The sequence below is a fragment of the Protopterus annectens genome, chromosome 12.part0 (assembly GCF_019279795.1).
Source record: "Protopterus annectens isolate FY-2018-M chromosome 12.part0, PAN1.0, whole genome shotgun sequence".
In the NCBI taxonomy this organism is placed as follows: domain Eukaryota; kingdom Metazoa; phylum Chordata; order Ceratodontiformes; family Protopteridae; genus Protopterus; species Protopterus annectens.
In genome coordinates this window covers 1362434356-1362453533 of record NC_056746.1, presented here as the reverse complement: position 1 = coordinate 1362453533, position 19178 = coordinate 1362434356, and the positions used below count along the sequence as shown (strand labels likewise).

The window sequence follows — 19178 nt, the reverse complement described above, 5'->3', positions numbered from 1 at the left end:
AAGATGTAAATGAATGATGTGCTGCACATTCTTGAGTGATTAGTATACTGTGGGCATGCTAAGATGTAAATGAATGATGTGCTGCACCACATTCTTGAGTGATTAGTATACTGTGGGCATGCTAAGATGTAAATGAATGATGGCACCACATTCTTGAGTGATTAGTATACTGTGGGCATGCTAAGATGTAAATGAATGATGTGCTGCACATTCTTGAGTGATTAGTATACTGTGGGCATGCTAAGATGTAAATGAATGATGTGCTGCACCACATTCTTGAGTGATTAGTATACTGTGGGCATGCTAAGATGTAAATGAATGATGGCACCACATTCTTGAGTGATTAGTATACTGTGGGCATGCTAAGATGTAAATGAATGATGGCACCACATTCTTGAGTGATTAGTATACTGTGGGCATGCTAAGATGTAAATGAATGATGTGCTGCACCACATTCTTGAATGATTAGTATACTGTGGGCATGCTAAGATGTAAATGAATGATGTGCACCACATTCTTGAGTGATTAGTATACTGTGGGCATGCTAAGATGTAAATGAATGATGGCACCACATTCTTGAGTGATTAGTATACTGTGGGCATGCTAAGATGTAAATGAATGATGCTGCACCACATTCTTGAGTGATTAGTATACTGTGGGCATGCTAAGATGTAAATGAATGATGTGCTGCACCACATTCTTGAGTGATTAGTATACTGTGGGCATGCTAAGATGTAAATGAATGATGTGCTGCACCACATTCTTGAGTGATTAGTATACTGTGGGCATGCTAAGATGTAAATGAATGATGTGCTGCACCACATTCTTGAGTGATTAGTATACTGTGGGCATGCTAAGATGTAAATGAATGATGGCACCACATTCTTGAGTGATTAGTATACTGTGGGCATGCTAAGATGTAAATGAATGATGTGCTGCACCACATTCTTGAGTGATTAGTATACTGTGGGCATGCTAAGATGTAAATGAATGATGTGCTGCACATTCTTGAGTGATTAGTATACTGTGGGCATGCTAAGATGTAAATGAATGATGTGCTGCACATTCTTGAGTGATTAGTATACTGTGGGCATGCTAAGATGTAAATGAATGATGGCACCACATTCTTGAGTGATTAGTATACTGTGGGCATGCTAAGATGTAAATGAATGATGGCACCACATTCTTGAGTGATTAGTATACTGTGGGCATGCTAAGATGTAAATGAATGATGTGCTGCACATTCTTGAGTGATTAGTATACTGTGGGCATGCTAAGATGTAAATGAATGATGTGCTGCACCACATTCTTGAGTGATTAGTATACTGTGGGCATGCTAAGATGTAAATGAATGATGGCACCACATTCTTGAGTGATTAGTATACTGTGGGCATGCTAAGATGTAAATGAATGATGGCACCACATTCTTGAGTGATTAGTATACTGTGGGCATGCTAAGATGTAAATGAATGATGTGCTGCACATTCTTGAGTGATTAGTATACTGTGGGCATGCTAAGATGTAAATGAATGATGTGCTGCACATTCTTGAGTGATTAGTATACTGTGGGCATGCTAAGATGTAAATGAATGATGTGCTGCACCACATTCTTGAGTGATTAGTATACTGTGGGCATGCTAAGATGTAAATGAATGATGTGCTGCACCACATTCTTGAGTGATTAGTATACTGTGGGCATGCTAAGATGTAAATGAATGATGTGCACCACATTCTTGAATGATTAGTATACTGTGGGCATGCTAAGATGTAAATGAATGATGTGCACCACATTCTTGAGTGATTAGTATACTGTGGGCATGCTAAGATGTAAATGAATGATGGCACCACATTCTTGAGTGATTAGTATACTGTGGGCATGCTAAGATGTAAATGAATGATGTGCTGCACCACATTCTTGAGTGATTAGTATACTGTGGGCATGCTAAGATGTAAATGAATGATGGCACCACATTCTTGAGTGATTAGTATACTGTGGGCATGCTAAGATGTAAATGAATGATGTGCTGCACATTCTTGAGTGATTAGTATACTGTGGGCATGCTAAGATGTAAATGAATGATGGCACCACATTCTTGAGTGATTAGTATACTGTGGGCATGCTAAGATGTAAATGAATGATGTGCTGCACATTCTTGAGTGATTAGTATACTGTGGGCATGCTAAGATGTAAATGAATGATGTGCTGCACATTCTTGAGTGATTAGTATACTGTGGGCATGCTAAGATGTAAATGAATGATGTGCACCACATTCTTGAGTGATTAGTATACTGTGGGCATGCTAAGATGTAAATGAATGATGTGCTGCACATTCTTGAGTGATTAGTATACTGTGGGCATGCTAAGATGTAAATGAATGATGTGCTGCACCACATTCTTGAGTGATTAGTATACTGTGGGCATGCTAAGATGTAAATGAATGATGTGCTGCACATTCTTGAGTGATTAGTATACTGTGGGCATGCTAAGATGTAAATGAATGATGTGCACCACATTCTTGAGTGATTAGTATACTGTGGGCATGCTAAGATGTAAATGAATGATGGCACCACATTCTTGAGTGATTAGTATACTGTGGGCATGCTAAGATGTAAATGAATGATGTGCTGCACCACATTCTTGAGTGATTAGTATACTGTGGGCATGCTAAGATGTAAATGAATGATGTGCTGCACATTCTTGAGTGATTAGTATACTGTGGGCATGCTAAGATGTAAATGAATGATGTGCTGCACCACATTCTTGAGTGATTAGTATACTGTGGGCATGCTAAGATGTAAATGAATGATGGCACCACATTCTTGAGTGATTAGTATACTGTGGGCATGCTAAGATGTAAATGAATGATGTGCTGCACCACATTCTTGAGTGATTAGTATACTGTGGGCATGCTAAGATGTAAATGAATGATGGCACCACATTCTTGAGTGATTAGTATACTGTGGGCATGCTAAGATGTAAATGAATGATGTGCTGCACATTCTTGAGTGATTAGTATACTGTGGGCATGCTAAGATGTAAATGAATGATGTGCACCACATTCTTGAGTGATTAGTATACTGTGGGCATGCTAAGATGTAAATGAATGATGTGCTGCACCACATTCTTGAGTGATTAGTATACTGTGGGCATGCTAAGATGTAAATGAATGATGGCACCACATTCTTGAGTGATTAGTATACTGTGGGCATGCTAAGATGTAAATGAATGATGTGCTGCACATTCTTGAGTGATTAGTATACTGTGGGCATGCTAAGATGTAAATGAATGATGTGCACCACATTCTTGAGTGATTAGTATACTGTGGGCATGCTAAGATGTAAATGAATGATGTGCTGCACATTCTTGAGTGATTAGTATACTGTGGGCATGCTAAGATGTAAATGAATGATGTGCTGCACCACATTCTTGAGTGATTAGTATACTGTGGGCATGCTAAGATGTAAATGAATGATGTGCTGCACATTCTTGAGTGATTAGTATACTGTGGGCATGCTAAGATGTAAATGAATGATGGCACCACATTCTTGAGTGATTAGTATACTGTGGGCATGCTAAGATGTAAATGAATGATGTGCTGCACATTCTTGAGTGATTAGTATACTGTGGGCATGCTAAGATGTAAATGAATGATGTGCACCACATTCTTGAGTGATTAGTATACTGTGGGCATGCTAAGATGTAAATGAATGATGTGCTGCACATTCTTGAGTGATTAGTATACTGTGGGCATGCTAAGATGTAAATGAATGATGGCACCACATTCTTGAGTGATTAGTATACTGTGGGCATGCTAAGATGTAAATGAATGATGTGCTGCACATTCTTGAGTGATTAGTATACTGTGGGCATGCTAAGATGTAAATGAATGATGGCACCACATTCTTGAGTGATTAGTATACTGTGGGCATGCTAAGATGTAAATGAATGATGGCACCACATTCTTGAGTGATTAGTATACTGTGGGCATGCTAAGATGTAAATGAATGATGTGCTGCACATTCTTGAGTGATTAGTATACTGTGGGCATGCTAAGATGTAAATGAATGATGGCACCACATTCTTGAGTGATTAGTATACTGTGGGCATGCTAAGATGTAAATGAATGATGTGCACCACATTCTTGAGTGATTAGTATACTGTGGGCATGCTAAGATGTAAATGAATGATGTGCTGCACATTCTTGAGTGATTAGTATACTGTGGGCATGCTAAGATATAAATGCTCTGCCTTGTTTGCTTATGCTTGTTCTGTTCTGTAGTTGATTTGGCTGGTGCACTGACTCCGGAGATCATGGGCCCTATCCTGGCAAATTCTGAAGTACAGCAACGCCTTTTGCCATATCTTCCATCCGGGGAGTCATTACCGCAGACTGCTGAAGAAATTCAGAACACATTAACCTCTCCCCAATTTCAGCAGGTATGTGGGGCATCATGTCTTGTATTTTTATTTGTTGACCCTTCTTCCTCCGATGTTTGCTGTACATCTGTAGCAAGTACTAGACAGTAGTAAAGGCTGCTGTTTTACACATCAGGACATACTAATGATGGGGCTGCAGGCTTCATTAGTAGGAGCCATTAAGTTTGGTCAGTAGTTCAGACATTACTCAGCACTGTTCTTGTAATGTTCTTGAAATATGTCAATTTGCACAAATATGTATTTGCTCACAAAACCTGTAGTATTTGATTTTGAGTTGGTTTTCAGATATTACCCAAGGCTTAATTTGCATATGTTTGATACTTTGTACATATGGAGTTTTGAACTCTGTGCATTTGGCAGCACATCATTTTAATGCCGTTTGTACTTGTATTGAGCACTATGTAGTTCTGTTATTCATAATTGCAAGATGTATTCCCAAACACAGCATGTCTTTACATTGTGCATTGTTTTTTTCTTATTTTTTTGTGATTTTCATCGTGTTACCCTGCTGCAGTCATCACACTTGGGTTATCCTGCCGTCAGGCGGTACCGCAGTCAGCCCGAATTCCAAAATCTTGGTCCGGCGTCGGTTGCTGTTGCTTCTTCCCTAACGTCAGTGCGCCAGGGGTATAGAAGAGGCATCCGACGCCATTTTCTTCAGTCTTTCTTGCCGTGCGGTGCCCGAAGCAGAAGCAGTTCGCAAGTGCCGGTCGGCCGACACCTGAGGTTTTCGATTTGAATTTCAGTCCGAAGTCTTCAATAAAGCTAAGTACCCCGTTGGGGAACATTTTCTTGTCTCAGTCCGATGTCAGAAAAAGTTAACAATTGCATTTCTTGTGGGAAGCAAATACCTCATAAGGACTTCCATTCCTGTTGTATTCCTTGCCTAGGCCCAGACCACGACGTCACAGGTTGTCGGTTTTGCGCTAGGTTTAATAAATGAACGGTCAAACGCCGTTTTGACTTCACACGGCATTACTTTGGTAGAAAATTTAATTATATCATGCCGTCGGAGCAGCCAATGACCGCCATTCATAAAAAACGCAAGGATAAGGACAGGCAGCCTAGGAATAAGCCAGACACCGAGGCCTCAGCTGGGCCTGTCGCCGGTTCTCCGGTTTTCAGTGAGGCACCTACGCAGCCCCTGACGACCGCAGAACTGGAACCCCAGACAGCTGCGGATTCCCAAGCGGAGTCTAGGCCGACGCAGCCATCTACCGACACCGGAGCAGAACTAGACACCGGTGCAACGGAAGCACCTTCGGTCGCAGAAGGTGTCTTCAGACCGACTACACTCACCATTAAATTTTATGCTAAACTTAAAACTCCTTTAAAACCAAAGAAAACTGTACATTAGTCTACAGTTCAAGGCCCCATGCCTAAGAAACAGATGCTTAAGATGGCTGAAGATTTGATTACCCTTATCAGGGGTTCCTATCCCCCACCTGATAAAAGACCAAGACAAGAGGAGGATTATGCATCCTCTGACCAGGTTTCTCTCTCCTCAGATTCTTCTGAGGAACAAGATTACACTTTTCCACCTTATGAAGATTCTGATGCTGAAGACTATTCCCTCAGCATCTCCCCCTGAAGACTACTCCATCGGGGAAACTTTACATACCATGAGGGAACATTTCCACTGGGAAGGCCAGGATTACTCCAGATTCTAAGAAAAGGCTCCCGAGAGTTCCTTTTACTACCCCAGCACAGACCTCTTGCTATCCCTCCTGTTCTAGATATTGTGGATGATGTTTACTTGGAGTCTAGTTTAAGCTCCAGCCAAACCAGACAGATACTACAGAGTACCTGACTCGCACAAATTCCTTTATAAAAGCCCTGTAGCTGACCCAGAAACAATTTCCCAGGGTCCTAAGGGAGCAAAAGCTTCTATGGCTAAAAATCCTGTGCCCTCTGAAAGGGATTCCAGTGCCCTAGATAGATGGGGAAAGAAAATATACACCTCAGCTACTCTGGCTATGAGAGCATTAAATTGCCAGTTTCACATGTTGAAATATCAACAATTTCTAATGTCTCAGTTAAAACAAAAAATGAGCACACACATTCTGAACTGCCTGAATTCAAAGAAATGCAGGATCTGTTGCATGCAGCTGAACAGGTGGGCAAACATACTTTATAATGCGGATTTGATTCATTGGAACCTTCTTGTAGAGCAGCTGTTACTGGCTCTGTCATACGTAGACATGCTTGGTTAAAAGAACAAACCCTCCCTGACCATGTTAAAGCAAAGTTATTGGATGCATCTTTACAGCAGGATGTATTATTTGGTGTCAAAGCAGAAGAGGCTTTAAAGAAAATGGAGGATAAGGCAAAGTCTATGCAAACGGTCAAGGATTTTTTGCAGGTACAACCCCCTTGTTTCAGCAGAAATTGGCCAACAAAAAACTGGTCCTTTCCAGCTTCAGACAGATCACAGAGGGGCAAATACAGACGCCCAAGGGGCAGAGGTCAGTCACAGGGCCCTTACAAACCTCGCCAATGGGATTCTGCTACCCAGAAAGGAGAAGACAGGCCCCAAGCTAGCAGAAGACAAACACAATGACTCTATCCTCAAACGACCAAACATATCTCTCCTGGCAACTCCCTTGGGAAGAAAACTAGCATTTTTTTCAGACAACTGGCACATCATCACAAAAGACAAATGGGTTCTAAACATTGTCTCTCAAGGATACAGATTCCACTTTCATACCTTACCAAGGATCAAAGGAATGCCAAACCTGCCACCAAATCAATGGGCAGAGGCACAAAAACAAATTACAGCTCTCATGAACATGAGAGCCATTCAACAGGTACCTACTAAGGAGCAAGGACAAGGATTTTACTCAAGACTCTTCCTAGTCCCAAGAAAGGACAAAGCATGGAGACCCATTCTGGATCTTTCAGTTCTGAACACCTGTCTGCAAGTACCAAAATTCAAGATGCTAACACTACAGCAGCTTCTTCCCATGCTGGGCAAGAATGCTTGGCTAGTCACTTTGGACCTCAAGGAGACATACCTGCATGTCCCTATCAGACAAAATTGCAGAAGATACCTCCGCTTCTTTGCAGGTTCAACACATTATCAATTCTCTGCACTGCCCTTTGGCTTATCTACTGCGCCCAGGGTCATAACAAAATGCCTGGCACCAGTAATTGCATACTGCAGACAAAGAGGAATTCAAATATACCCATACCTGGACGACTGCCTTATTCAAGCAGAAAGCAAGGACATTCTTTTAAAGCATCTGGCATTTGTAAAACACCTAAGTTACCTAGGGTACACAGTAAACGAAAAGAAATCAAAACTACTGCCTTCACAAAACATAATATTCCTGGGTGCCAGCTTGAATACAACGGCCCAGATGGCTTATCTCACGCCAGACGAGCAACGACAGCAGTTTCAATATTTCAAAATAATGGCAACAAAGACCCAACTCCCTGCAAGAAAAATTCTGCAGGCCTTGGGATTCATGGCATCTTGCATACTACTAATACCATTTGCAAAACTGCATATGAGGAAATTACAATGGTACCTGAAAAGTGTATGGACTCAGCACAGCCACAGCTTGGGAACAATGATACCACTCATTCCCTGCCTTCAACAGGAGTTTCTATGGTGGGCACAGGCATGTCACCTCAACAAGGGTCAGCCTTTCACCTTACCCACAGCCAGGCAAACTATGACAACAGATGCATCGGACTATGCCTGGGGAGCACACGTGGCAGGGCAGTGCATTCAGGGCAAATGGACTACAGATCAGAGGCATCTGCATATCAATCAGAAAGAAATGCTAGCAGTACAGAATGCCCTAACAGCTTTCAGGGACCTTCTACACCCAAGACAACTAATAATAAAGACTGACAATACCACAGTCATGTGGTACATAAACAAGCAAGGGGGCACACATTCCTACCCTCTATGCAGGCAAGCAATGACCTTGTGGAACACTGCACTGTCTTACCAGGTTCAATTACAAGCACAATTCCTGCCAGGAAAGAAAAACACATTGGCAGACTACCTAAGCAGAAACATCATGGATCCACACGAATGGAAACTAGATCCACAAGTATTTGCAGTGATAGCTCAAAAATGGGGACGCCCAGACATAGATCTGTTTGCAAGCCCCCACAACCACCAACTTCAAAAATTTTGCACAAGGACCTTCCATCCACTAGCTTGGAAAGTGGACGCCCTCTCATTCAGTTGGAAAACGTTAACAGTGTATGCCTTCCCTCCACTACCTCTTCTAGCAAAGGTACTGCTGAAAGTCAGATTAGAGAGTCCACAAATGATACTCGTTGCACCAGACTGGCCACGCCAGCATTGGTACCCTATTTTAAGGAACATGGCCCACGGCCCACCATGGATTTTGCCACAAATTCGTCACCTGCTCACCCAGCGAGACCATCAGATTCTACACAGCCAGCTCAAGACTTTAAACCTGGCTGCATGGCAAATTACCTAAATAACCAGCCAACACCTTTATCCAAAGCTGTTATGGATGTCATTCTAGAGGCCAGAAGGCCCAGCACCAGGAAAACCTATTCAGACAAAATGGAAAAGATTTTGCACCTGGAACCAGGCTAAAGGCCTAAACACCCTTGATCCAAACATCCCTCAGATTCTACAATATTTAACTGAGATGTTACACGAAGGACTTTCCTTTTCATCTGTTAAGATTCACACCTCAGCAATTTCAGCTCATTACAACACTGATCCTCCTTTATTCTCACATCCACTCCTTAGCCCCTCTGAGGAACTGTCTTAGAACTTAAGACCGCCAAGGTGAGCCCCAACACCTACTTGGGATCTCAACTTTGTTCTGGAAAAGCTTATACTGCCGCCCTTTGAACCAGCTTTTTCAGCTGACTTAAAATTTCTTTCATGGAAAACTGCCCTACTACTAACAATAACCTCAGCTAGAAGAGTCTCAGAGCTACAGGCACTAATGGCAGTGGAACCTTTCATCATTTTTCATCAAGACAGTGTCTCTCTACGAACTAATCCTTCCTTTATGCCAAAGGTGGTATCCAGTGTGTCCCTAAACCAAACCATTCACTTGCCCACCTTCTTCCCAAAGCCCCAGAACAAAGGAGAAAGACTCCTGCACTCTTTGGACATTCACAGGCAATTACGTTACTACTTGGATAAAACTAAGGCTTTCAGAAAAACTGACCAGCTTTTTGTAGCCTATGCTACAGGATCACAAGGAAAAGCTATCTCAAAACAGACCATTTCAAAATGGATAGGGCATTGCATACATTTTTGCTACATACATCATGGGAAACCAGTACCTGCTAACATTAGGTCCCACTCCACCAGGGCTACAGCTACATCAACAGCCTTTCTCAGGGGAGTGCCAACCAAGGATATTCTGGAAGCTGCTACTTGGAGTTCAGTGCACACCTTCACCAAACACTATCACTTACTTCTATACTCCAAGACTAGAGCTGGTTTTGCCACTGCAGTTTTGCAGGGCTTACTAGCTTCTTCTAACCCTGTCTGACTCCACCTCCCATCCTTAGCTTTGGGATTCAACCCAAGTGTGATGACTGCAGCAGGGTAACACGATGAACATAGTACAGTTTTGTACCTACCATAAATGTAGATGTTAGTGTTCACCCTGCTGCAGTTCAGGTTACCCTCCCTCCATCCCCTCTGAACTAACTGAACTTATCTCCACCACTCTATCCTATACTACCTCTGTGGTGTATTTGCTTGTGCCTAAGGGTTTTGTTTTATTATATATATATATATATATATATATATATATATATATATATATATATATATATATATATATATATATATATATATTTTACATCTGGGGCAAGAAAAACTGAAGAAAATGGCGTTAGATGCCTCTTATATATCCCTGGCGCACTGACGTCAGGGAAGAAGTGACGGCAACCGACGCCGGACCATGACTTTGGAATTCGGGCCGACTGCGGGGACCGCCTGATGGCAGGATAACCCAAGTGTGATGACTGCAGCAGGGTGAACACTCTAACATCTACATTTACGGTAGGTACAAAACTGTACTTTCTTTGAACAATTAATTTCTCTTTATAAAAAGAGATGTTTTGTTAAGCCTATAGTTTCGCTCTTCCATTTACTGTTTTTCCATGTTAGTGCTTTCTGACTGTCCGTCATTGCGGTACTCCAGTTTGTGCTTCCATTTCTCAAGGTACAGTGCATGCTCTATTGCTCAGCATCGCTGAATAATTCACCTGTAACTTTGTAGAGTACTTTTAGTGGCCTTGGCTTGTCGGTCTTAATTATCAAAAACAATTTGCCCTTTTTTATTGAACATAAATTGAAAAATGGCACAAAACTTTTAATCAGCATGTGACGTCCGGCTATATCTCACCAGATTGACAACAATCAAGTTACATCCCTTGCTATCCTGGGTCAGTAACTAAGGAGCTTCAGTCTTCACTACTGACTCCAATATGAGACTGTCACTTAAACAGAAGTAATATTTAACAATTTCCCCTAAGAGCACAACACGAACATGCTCTATTTTCTGGGACTGGACTGTATACCTCTGTCCACCCAAATGTGTTTATTACACACTTCAGAAAAAAGTGTCCCAGTTTAAGAACTCTGGTGCACTCACTCAAAGTAAATTTAAATCTCACACATCCAAACACTTCTGGGAAAGCTTGATACAGATTTTCAGCTCTCTCTCTTTCTTTTCCAAAGTAATGCAGTAAAGCTACCACCAATCAGAGGGTCTTCATGCCCTTCTAAAGGGGTGTCCACTTATGAAAAGTTATTATCAAAATAAATGATGGCTATGACCAGAACATCCAGGCCTTCGAAGTGACCTGGGGCGTATCAAACCGGTAGAAGCACACTGTAATCTCTGAAGAAAAACACTTGTTTTCAGTTGTGATGTAAAGTAATGAAAAACATTTAATAAGTAAAAAATGACTGCAAGGTTGTAAGTCAGTAATTCTCAATAGGAAATGTAAAATCAAACTGCAGGATAGGAGTCCATTGTTCTAGAAAAAACTCTATAGTGATAGCTAAGCTTTCCTGATCTAACTAAAGAATACTGTCCCTGAATAAGATATAATGGCAAGGCCAAGGCAAGCTTAGTTTTTTTGGTGAGTTCTCTCTTTTCTTGATGTCCACTGACTGCCCAGCACTTGACAAACTACTTGGTGCTAATTTCAAAGTATAACAGTCAGCTATTGAAAAAACATTTTTTGTCAATCAGCAGTTTAAATAATCTCTTAGCAACCAGGAACATTCTAATGACATCACTCCAGCTGATTTTCCAGTTTGCACTTGAGAATGTCCCTCTCAAACATGCGCGGTTAGAAATGTATCAAAGCAGTGACAAATTCTTTAAACTTTCTGTTTAAACGGGAATACTCAACATTTTAAAACTTTACATTTTCACAATTAGGCATGCTGGCATACAATGCAAGTTAATCTGAGAATATGCACAAATCTCCTACCAGATGTGCTGACACAGATGATAGTGTTTTCTGTTTCTTCACATCCCCCGCCCCTTGTGACTCGCATGCAGTTTTAAGGTGACCCTTGAAAACCACGTGAGAAAAATGGGTCTACCTGGGAATATTTAACCCATTCCTCTCCTGGACAGTCCAGCCACATTGGCATTATTAATCCCACTGTGGTGATGTGTGGTCATATATGCTTGCAGTCCTAGACTCCATCTCATACCATCCTTCTTTGGCACTAGCACTACTGAGGAGGACTGTTGCTCACAAATTACCCCCAGTTCTAGCATTTCTCTTATTTCTTCTTTCAGTCTGTTTCATTCTCTCAGATACTCTGTAAGGTGCCTGCTTAATAGGTTTTTGGAGTCCAGTGTCCGCATGGAGCTGCACCAAGTCAGTACACCTAGATTTCCTTGGGAACATATCCCCAAATTCCTGAAATATTTTTATCTCTTGGTTTTGATTAGGAGTTGATTGCAGTTATCCAAAAGGTCTGTTACCATATCCCTTTCAGACTCTTCCTGTCCTCCACCACGAATGCTCAAGGTTAAGGCCTCCCCTGTCATGATGAGGTTTCATCATTCACATGGTACATTTTATGCCCTGGTCTCGTACCTACCAAATTTATCATGTAGTTCATATCATGGTTTTCCTCACCACCTCAAAGGGTCCCTCCCAAGCTGCTTGTAATTTGTCTAACAGGAACAGGTATCATCAGCTTCTGTCCCTCCACATACTTTTGGGCCTGAGTAGTCCTGTCATACCACACCTTCTTTTGTTGAGCTACTGCTAGGTTCTCTTGAGCTAAACCCGTTGAATCTTGTCCGAAAGTTGAGAACATAAGCCACAACAGACTCTGAGATTCACTCTCACCTTCCCACTCATCTCAAATTAAATCTAAAGGTCCCCCTCACCTTATGCCTGTATAACAACTCAAAGGGAAAAACCTGTAGATTTCTGCAGTACTTCCCTGTACGCAAATGAGCAAATACTTGACCCATTCCCTTTTGAGCTGGTCTGCAAATGCCCGTAGCATAGTCTTCAATGTAGAGTTTAACCTGTCAAAATGACCATTAGTCTGGTGATGGTAGGGGGTTGTCTTTAGATGCTTCATCCCACAGCGCTTCATGTTAAACTTACTCTGTTTAAGATTTCTATCAAAACATTTGACACCTTCTCTGCCTCAATAGACAACAGAGCCACCACCTCAGGATATCTGGTAGCATAGTCTACTACCAGCAAGATGCATTTCTTTCCTGTAGAACTTGAGTACCCGGGGGGGGGGTCCCACACTATCCAAGGGCATTCTCTGAAATGGCTGTCCAATAACAGGCAAAGGCATTAACGGAGCTTTAGACTTGCCCCCTGTTTTACCAACTTTTTGTCACTATTTACAAGTCCTACAATATCCTACTCCCTCGCAATCCTGGGCCAATAGAAATTTTGCATAATATGTCTCTTAGTACGTCTTGTATCCATATGACCTGAGAAAGGAATGTCGTGCTATGGCTAAGAGTGGCAGACTGTAAACTCTAGGCACTGTCAACTGCCATGTCACCTCACCTTCTAGCCCACCTCCAGGAGTTCATTTTCTATACAACAAACCTTTGTTAGTGTACTGACTTACCTCTTCTTTGAGCCTCAGGTGCCTCCATAGCCATGTCCCTCAAGGTTTGTAATGTAGGATCTGTAAGTTGAGCCTGTCCACACTCTACCTTCATGACCTTCCCCAGCTCTCCTCCCGCAGGAAGCCTAGTCAATTCAACAACTGTGCCTCACTGTCACTCGGGGTACCGCCACTCTCCTCCGTCTTTGCAGTCACTGTGTCCAAGGGAACGTCTGTACCCAACAGCAGCTGTGACCCACATCCAGACTTGCTGCTGCCAGATAGCACCTTCTCTAACACCCACCACGCCAGTCCCAGCTTCGGGTATGAGATTTTTCTGGGTCTTTCCAGAATACTGGACGTACATGTCTTTCTCCAAGCCTGACTGTGTGTCACTGCATGTACACAAGGTACTGCATCATCAGAATCATTCCCTATCAGGAAATCTGCAGGAATATCCTCAAACACCTACTTGCTTGCTTCTGTTCCACCCTCCAAGTTAAGATGAACCCTAGGCAAAGGTCTTTGGAACGGGGACCCTCCCAACGCTCTGACTGGAGTGGTCTGTCCAAGCAAGTGCTACTCTTCTCTAACCACTGCAGGCCTCACAGTGGTTATATGAGAAGCTGTGTCCGTCTTAGCAGTTACCTGTTTACCATCTACTAAGACTGGATATAAGTTTTGGTGATAATGTGGCACCCCAGTTGTTTCTAAACAACTTACTACTGGCAGTTTATCACCACTTGCTGGCTTCCTCACCTTCTGTTTCTCACCTTGCATTGATGGACATTTGGCTGCTATGGGTCTCCTCTCATTAGACTTAAAACATGTAATCCCTAACAGTTCACACTTAGATTAGTAGTTTCCCCCATTACTGGTGTACTCTGTTGGAGTGGTTTAGACTGCTCCCCCATGGGTTCCCTTATTTCCATGTAGAGTATCCCTCTCCTATGCAGTGGTGCTGTGCTTGCCAAGTAGGGATCCCCTTTTCTTTTCAACTTCTCTGCATAGTTGCACCCACTGTCTGCTAACCAGACTCTCATCTCATCAGGCAAAACTACTGAAGGCTTGTTCCCTCACCAAAAGTCTGCCAGTCCCTCAAAAGTGGTGACCTGACACCCACTCCACCCATCTGTGAAAGTAAGTACTTACAAGCAAAAACGAACACCGCCGGCTTCACTATAAAGGGTATATCCTGTAGCTTGAATACTGCAACTTGCCAGAAAATCCAATATATACTATATTGGTGTACAAAGTACAGTCACTTGTCAATAAAACCAAAATTTATTGAACATATAAGACACAAACAGCAACCTGGGATTGAGCGCGCTTTCTTCTGTTAATACCAGACCATCAGAATCCAAAATAGTTAGCTGTCACATGCCTTAAATACTAAAATAAACAATAAATTATTCAATTAATCAATTAATCCAATAAAAATTATTATATAAATTGAAATCAATTCCATTACCACAATTTTTCTAAAAGCTTATTTATACAATTGTTTCAATGAAACTTTAAAAAACTTTAAAAACTTTTATTGTTATCTTAACAAATGATGTGTGCAGGTGTATCCTAAAAAGTTGTATAACCACTCATTACTACAGTTGCCTATAAAAACACTGGTATGTAGGAAGGTGATAGTAATATAGTGTTATAATAAACATACATGCACTAAAACATATAACATGATTCATGAAAATCAATAAAGAAGCTATACTACAATTACTATAGCTAATGTATATTGTGTACATAGTAATAATGGGGAGTGGTAGTAAAACCTATTAACGTATCAAGAACCACCGTACTAATAATGGTATAGTCCAATGAATGTAAATGTGTATACACGTGAATATATATACATATATATATATATATATATATATATATATATATTTAAATACATAAATATAAAACACATATATACCTAAAAGGTAATATAGTATAGTAAATAAACCACATATAACACATTAAATTGATTACATTATACTAATTTTGGGTTATTGGCCAACAATTTTAAGGCGGTTTAATAGAAAGGTGATCGTTTAATCCACTTGGACCACATGCGTCCAGCCTGAGTTGCCAAATCAACTCTTTAAATTCTAGCAGGGATTCCCAGTCACCCCCTCTGTCACCCTTCTTGACCTCCTTCAAAACCCAAAACTTAATGTTAGTATTGGCACAAGACATACAGTGCCTGTATAATGCATTGTTCTCGTTTCGTTTATTTATGTCTCTTGTATGTTCATAAATACGTTGCTTTAATTTACGTTCGGTCTTACCTACATAATATTTGTCACAGGTTAAACAAAGTGCTAAATAAACCACCCCTTTGGTTTGACATGTGTGGTAACCTCTGCTTTTCAACCTTAAATCTAATTTCTTCAACCAAAGGGTCTTACTACCCAATATAAATGTACATTGACCACATCTCCTACACTTGTGTATCCCAACCTTCTGTTGTGTTCCTCCTATATTTGGAGCCTTCTTTCTCTCAAATAATTCCTTAAAGTTGGTGTTTTTCCTGAATCCAAATCTTAAAGGTTCTTGAAAAGCTGTACAATCAGTGCTAATATTGGAAAACATTTTCCAAGCCTCATTAATTCCTCGCTGTATCCAATGTATACCTTTAAAATATGTTAACATTAAACGAGGCAATTCACTAATACATTTGGTATTATTGTGTGTAACCGTAGGATTAGTGGTGGGTATACACTCTTCTTGTAAGTTGGAGGTTAAAAGTGGGTAGTAGTGGGTATTCCTTTTCTTTAAAACCTCACGTTTCGCGTTCTTAATTAATCTGGATGGATAACCCCTCACCTTGAATAACTGTTGTATGAAATCCAATTCAGCATAACATATGTCATTATCACTGGTCATCCTTGATGCCCTAATCATTTGTCCTTTGACAATATTCCTCCTTAAGTACAAGGGGTGGTCACTTTCAAAATAGACATAGGAATTAGAAAAACACTTTTTTCTAAAAATCTTTGATTCGTATTTGTTTTTTAACTTTTTTTATTATGGTTACATCACGGTAATTCACATATTCTGTGTGATATTCAAACGTGAATTCCAAAAAACAAGTGGTAGTGTGTAGGTAATCAATAAATTCCTTCACTTCATCCACATTACCATTCCACACTAAAAAAATGTCGTCCAAAAATCTAAAATAGGAGACGACATGTTGCCAAAAATTTGATTTAAATACGAATTCCAACTCCCAAAACAACATTATGATATTAGCATAGGTGGGGGCACAGGAGGATCCCATTGCCACTCCACCTATCTTATGGTAAATGTCGCCTTGGAAGAAGAGGTAGTTGTTTTTCAAAACCAACTTTATATTTTCAAGCAAAAGTCGGAAATCGTTTGAATTTAAACTTTTAAATTCTGTCAACATATGCTCAAACCATGATAAACCCACTATAGTGACAAATATATATTTCTCGTCATACACTACTTTATTAAATTTTCTTAAAAAATCCCAAGAATCAAAAAGTATGTGTTGGTAGCCCAGATGGAAGTTTTTTAGCTTTGTATCTATAAAAATAGCTAAGGGTTGCGTTTTGGAGAATTGTGATGTTACAATAGGCCTTAAAGGGGGGTTCTGGACATCTTTGTGTATCTTAGGGATGCCGAATATTTCTGGAATTACAGGTTTGGGTACTCTAAGATAATTGTATAGATCCACGTCTATGAGTCCCTGCAATAAGTTATCCTCTAACCATATATCTATCAAAAAACAGATTGATGTGTTGCATGTGGAAATTACTAAAGATTTGATGTTCACTGTACATGAATATAAAGATGTTTATTTTAGGGTGTTACATGATGTAGATTTGAGTATGGCCAAGAACTACAAAAGGAAATTAGGAAAGATAGAACGTGACTTATACGATTATAAAGAAGGTAAAGCATATGTTGATCCTAATAAACAATTTAAGAGCAAATCATATAAAAATAACATACATTTTGGAAAAGCTGCTTCCGGTGTAAGATTTGACCTGGAAACATACTATGCACATGGGACACAGATGCAGGAAAATGAACAGGAGCATGTAGATTCCCATTATGTTTCTAGGGATTCACTTGAAGAAAGTGGAGCTGACCAGTACCACCCTTTAGGGGAACACACGGAGGGGGTGAGAAGGTCAGAGAGGGTACGGAAACAACACCACCCTTTCTCTTATGCGGAGGCAGCAGGGAACACATACCCACAGAGGAGGGGGATGAATAATCATCGGTAATGGAGGCCCAGAATGAGATTCATTCTAGTTTTGAACTTATGAATTTAGTAAGGGGCAATGAAAAAATATGTGGTTTACAGGATGAAGTAGATATAGGAAATGAGACGACTTTCATCCACGAAGAAAATTGTAATATTGTAAGATGTGACGTTAGAGAGGAAAATAATTTTTATATTTATAATTTTACAGACCTGAAAGTAACACCTCCTTTTTTTAGCCTCTTTTCAAAAGGGTTTACATTTATTCCTATAAAAAAACAGGAATTGAAAAAATGTTATTGGATGTGAAACTTTTTGCCAGGAAGTTACATCTTAAAACAACATTTAATAATGTTGATCATAATGCGACTAATGTGCTGAAGAGGAAAAGCACATTCAATCCCCCCTTACAGCATGATATTTCTAATTTTGAGACTTATGTCTCATATATGATTAGGGAAGGTTTTGGAAAGGATGATAGTGTAGTAGAATATTATAATTTGACACAAGAAGAAATATCTATATTAAAGATGCTACAGACAAATGAAAAAATAAGGATTATGAAGCCTGATAAAGGTGGTGGGGTGGTCCTGATGGACAACTGGGACTACACAGGTAGGATGCTGGATATATTACATACTGGTAACAGATATAGAATATCCTCAAGGAATGAAATGAATATTAGTTATAAAAAGATAGATATATGGTTAATATATGGTTAGAGGATAACTTATTGCAGGGGCTCATAGACGTGGATCTATACAATTATCTTAGAGTACCCAAACCTGTAATTCCAGAAATATTCGGCATCCCTAAGATACACAAAGATGTCCAGAACCCCCCTTTAAGGCCTATTGTAACATCACAATTCTCCAAAACGCAATCCTTAGCTATTTTTATAGATACAAAGCTAAAAAACTTCCATCTGGGCTACCAACACATACTTATTGATTCTTGGGATTTTTTAAGAAAATTTAATACAGTAGTGTATGACGAGAAATATATATTTGTCACTATAGACGTGAGGGACCTTTTTTCAGTTATACCTCACGAAGTGGGTTTATCATGGTTTGAGCATATGTTGACAGAATTTAAAAGTTTAAATTCAAACGATTTCTGACTTTTGCTTGAAAATATGGAGTTGGTTTTGAAAAACAACTCTCTCTTCTTCCAAGGCGACATTTACCATCAGATAGGTGGAGTGGCAATGGGATCCTCCTGTGCCCCCACCTATGCTAATATCATAATGTTGTTTTGGGAGTTGGAATTCGTATTTAAATCAAATTTTTGGCAACATGTCGTCTCCTATTTTAGATTTTTGGACAACATTTTTTTAGTGTGGAATGGTAATGTGGACGAAGTGAAGGAATTTATTGATTACCTACACACTACCACTTGTTTTTTGGAATTTACGTTTGAATATCACACAGAAT

At 40.3% G+C, this 19178-nt stretch overlaps 1 protein-coding gene across 1 annotated transcript in view; it reads left to right on the top strand.

Moving 5' to 3' along the window:
- ADRM1 (ADRM1 26S proteasome ubiquitin receptor) overlaps nt 1-19178 on the top strand; it is a 420397-nt gene that overhangs the window by 248933 nt on the left and 152286 nt on the right. Inside the window, exon 8 of the mRNA XM_044090413.1 lies at nt 4281-4438. Coding sequence (XP_043946348.1) covers nt 4281-4438 — 158 coding nt within the window. The remainder of the gene's footprint in view (nt 1-4280; nt 4439-19178) is intronic.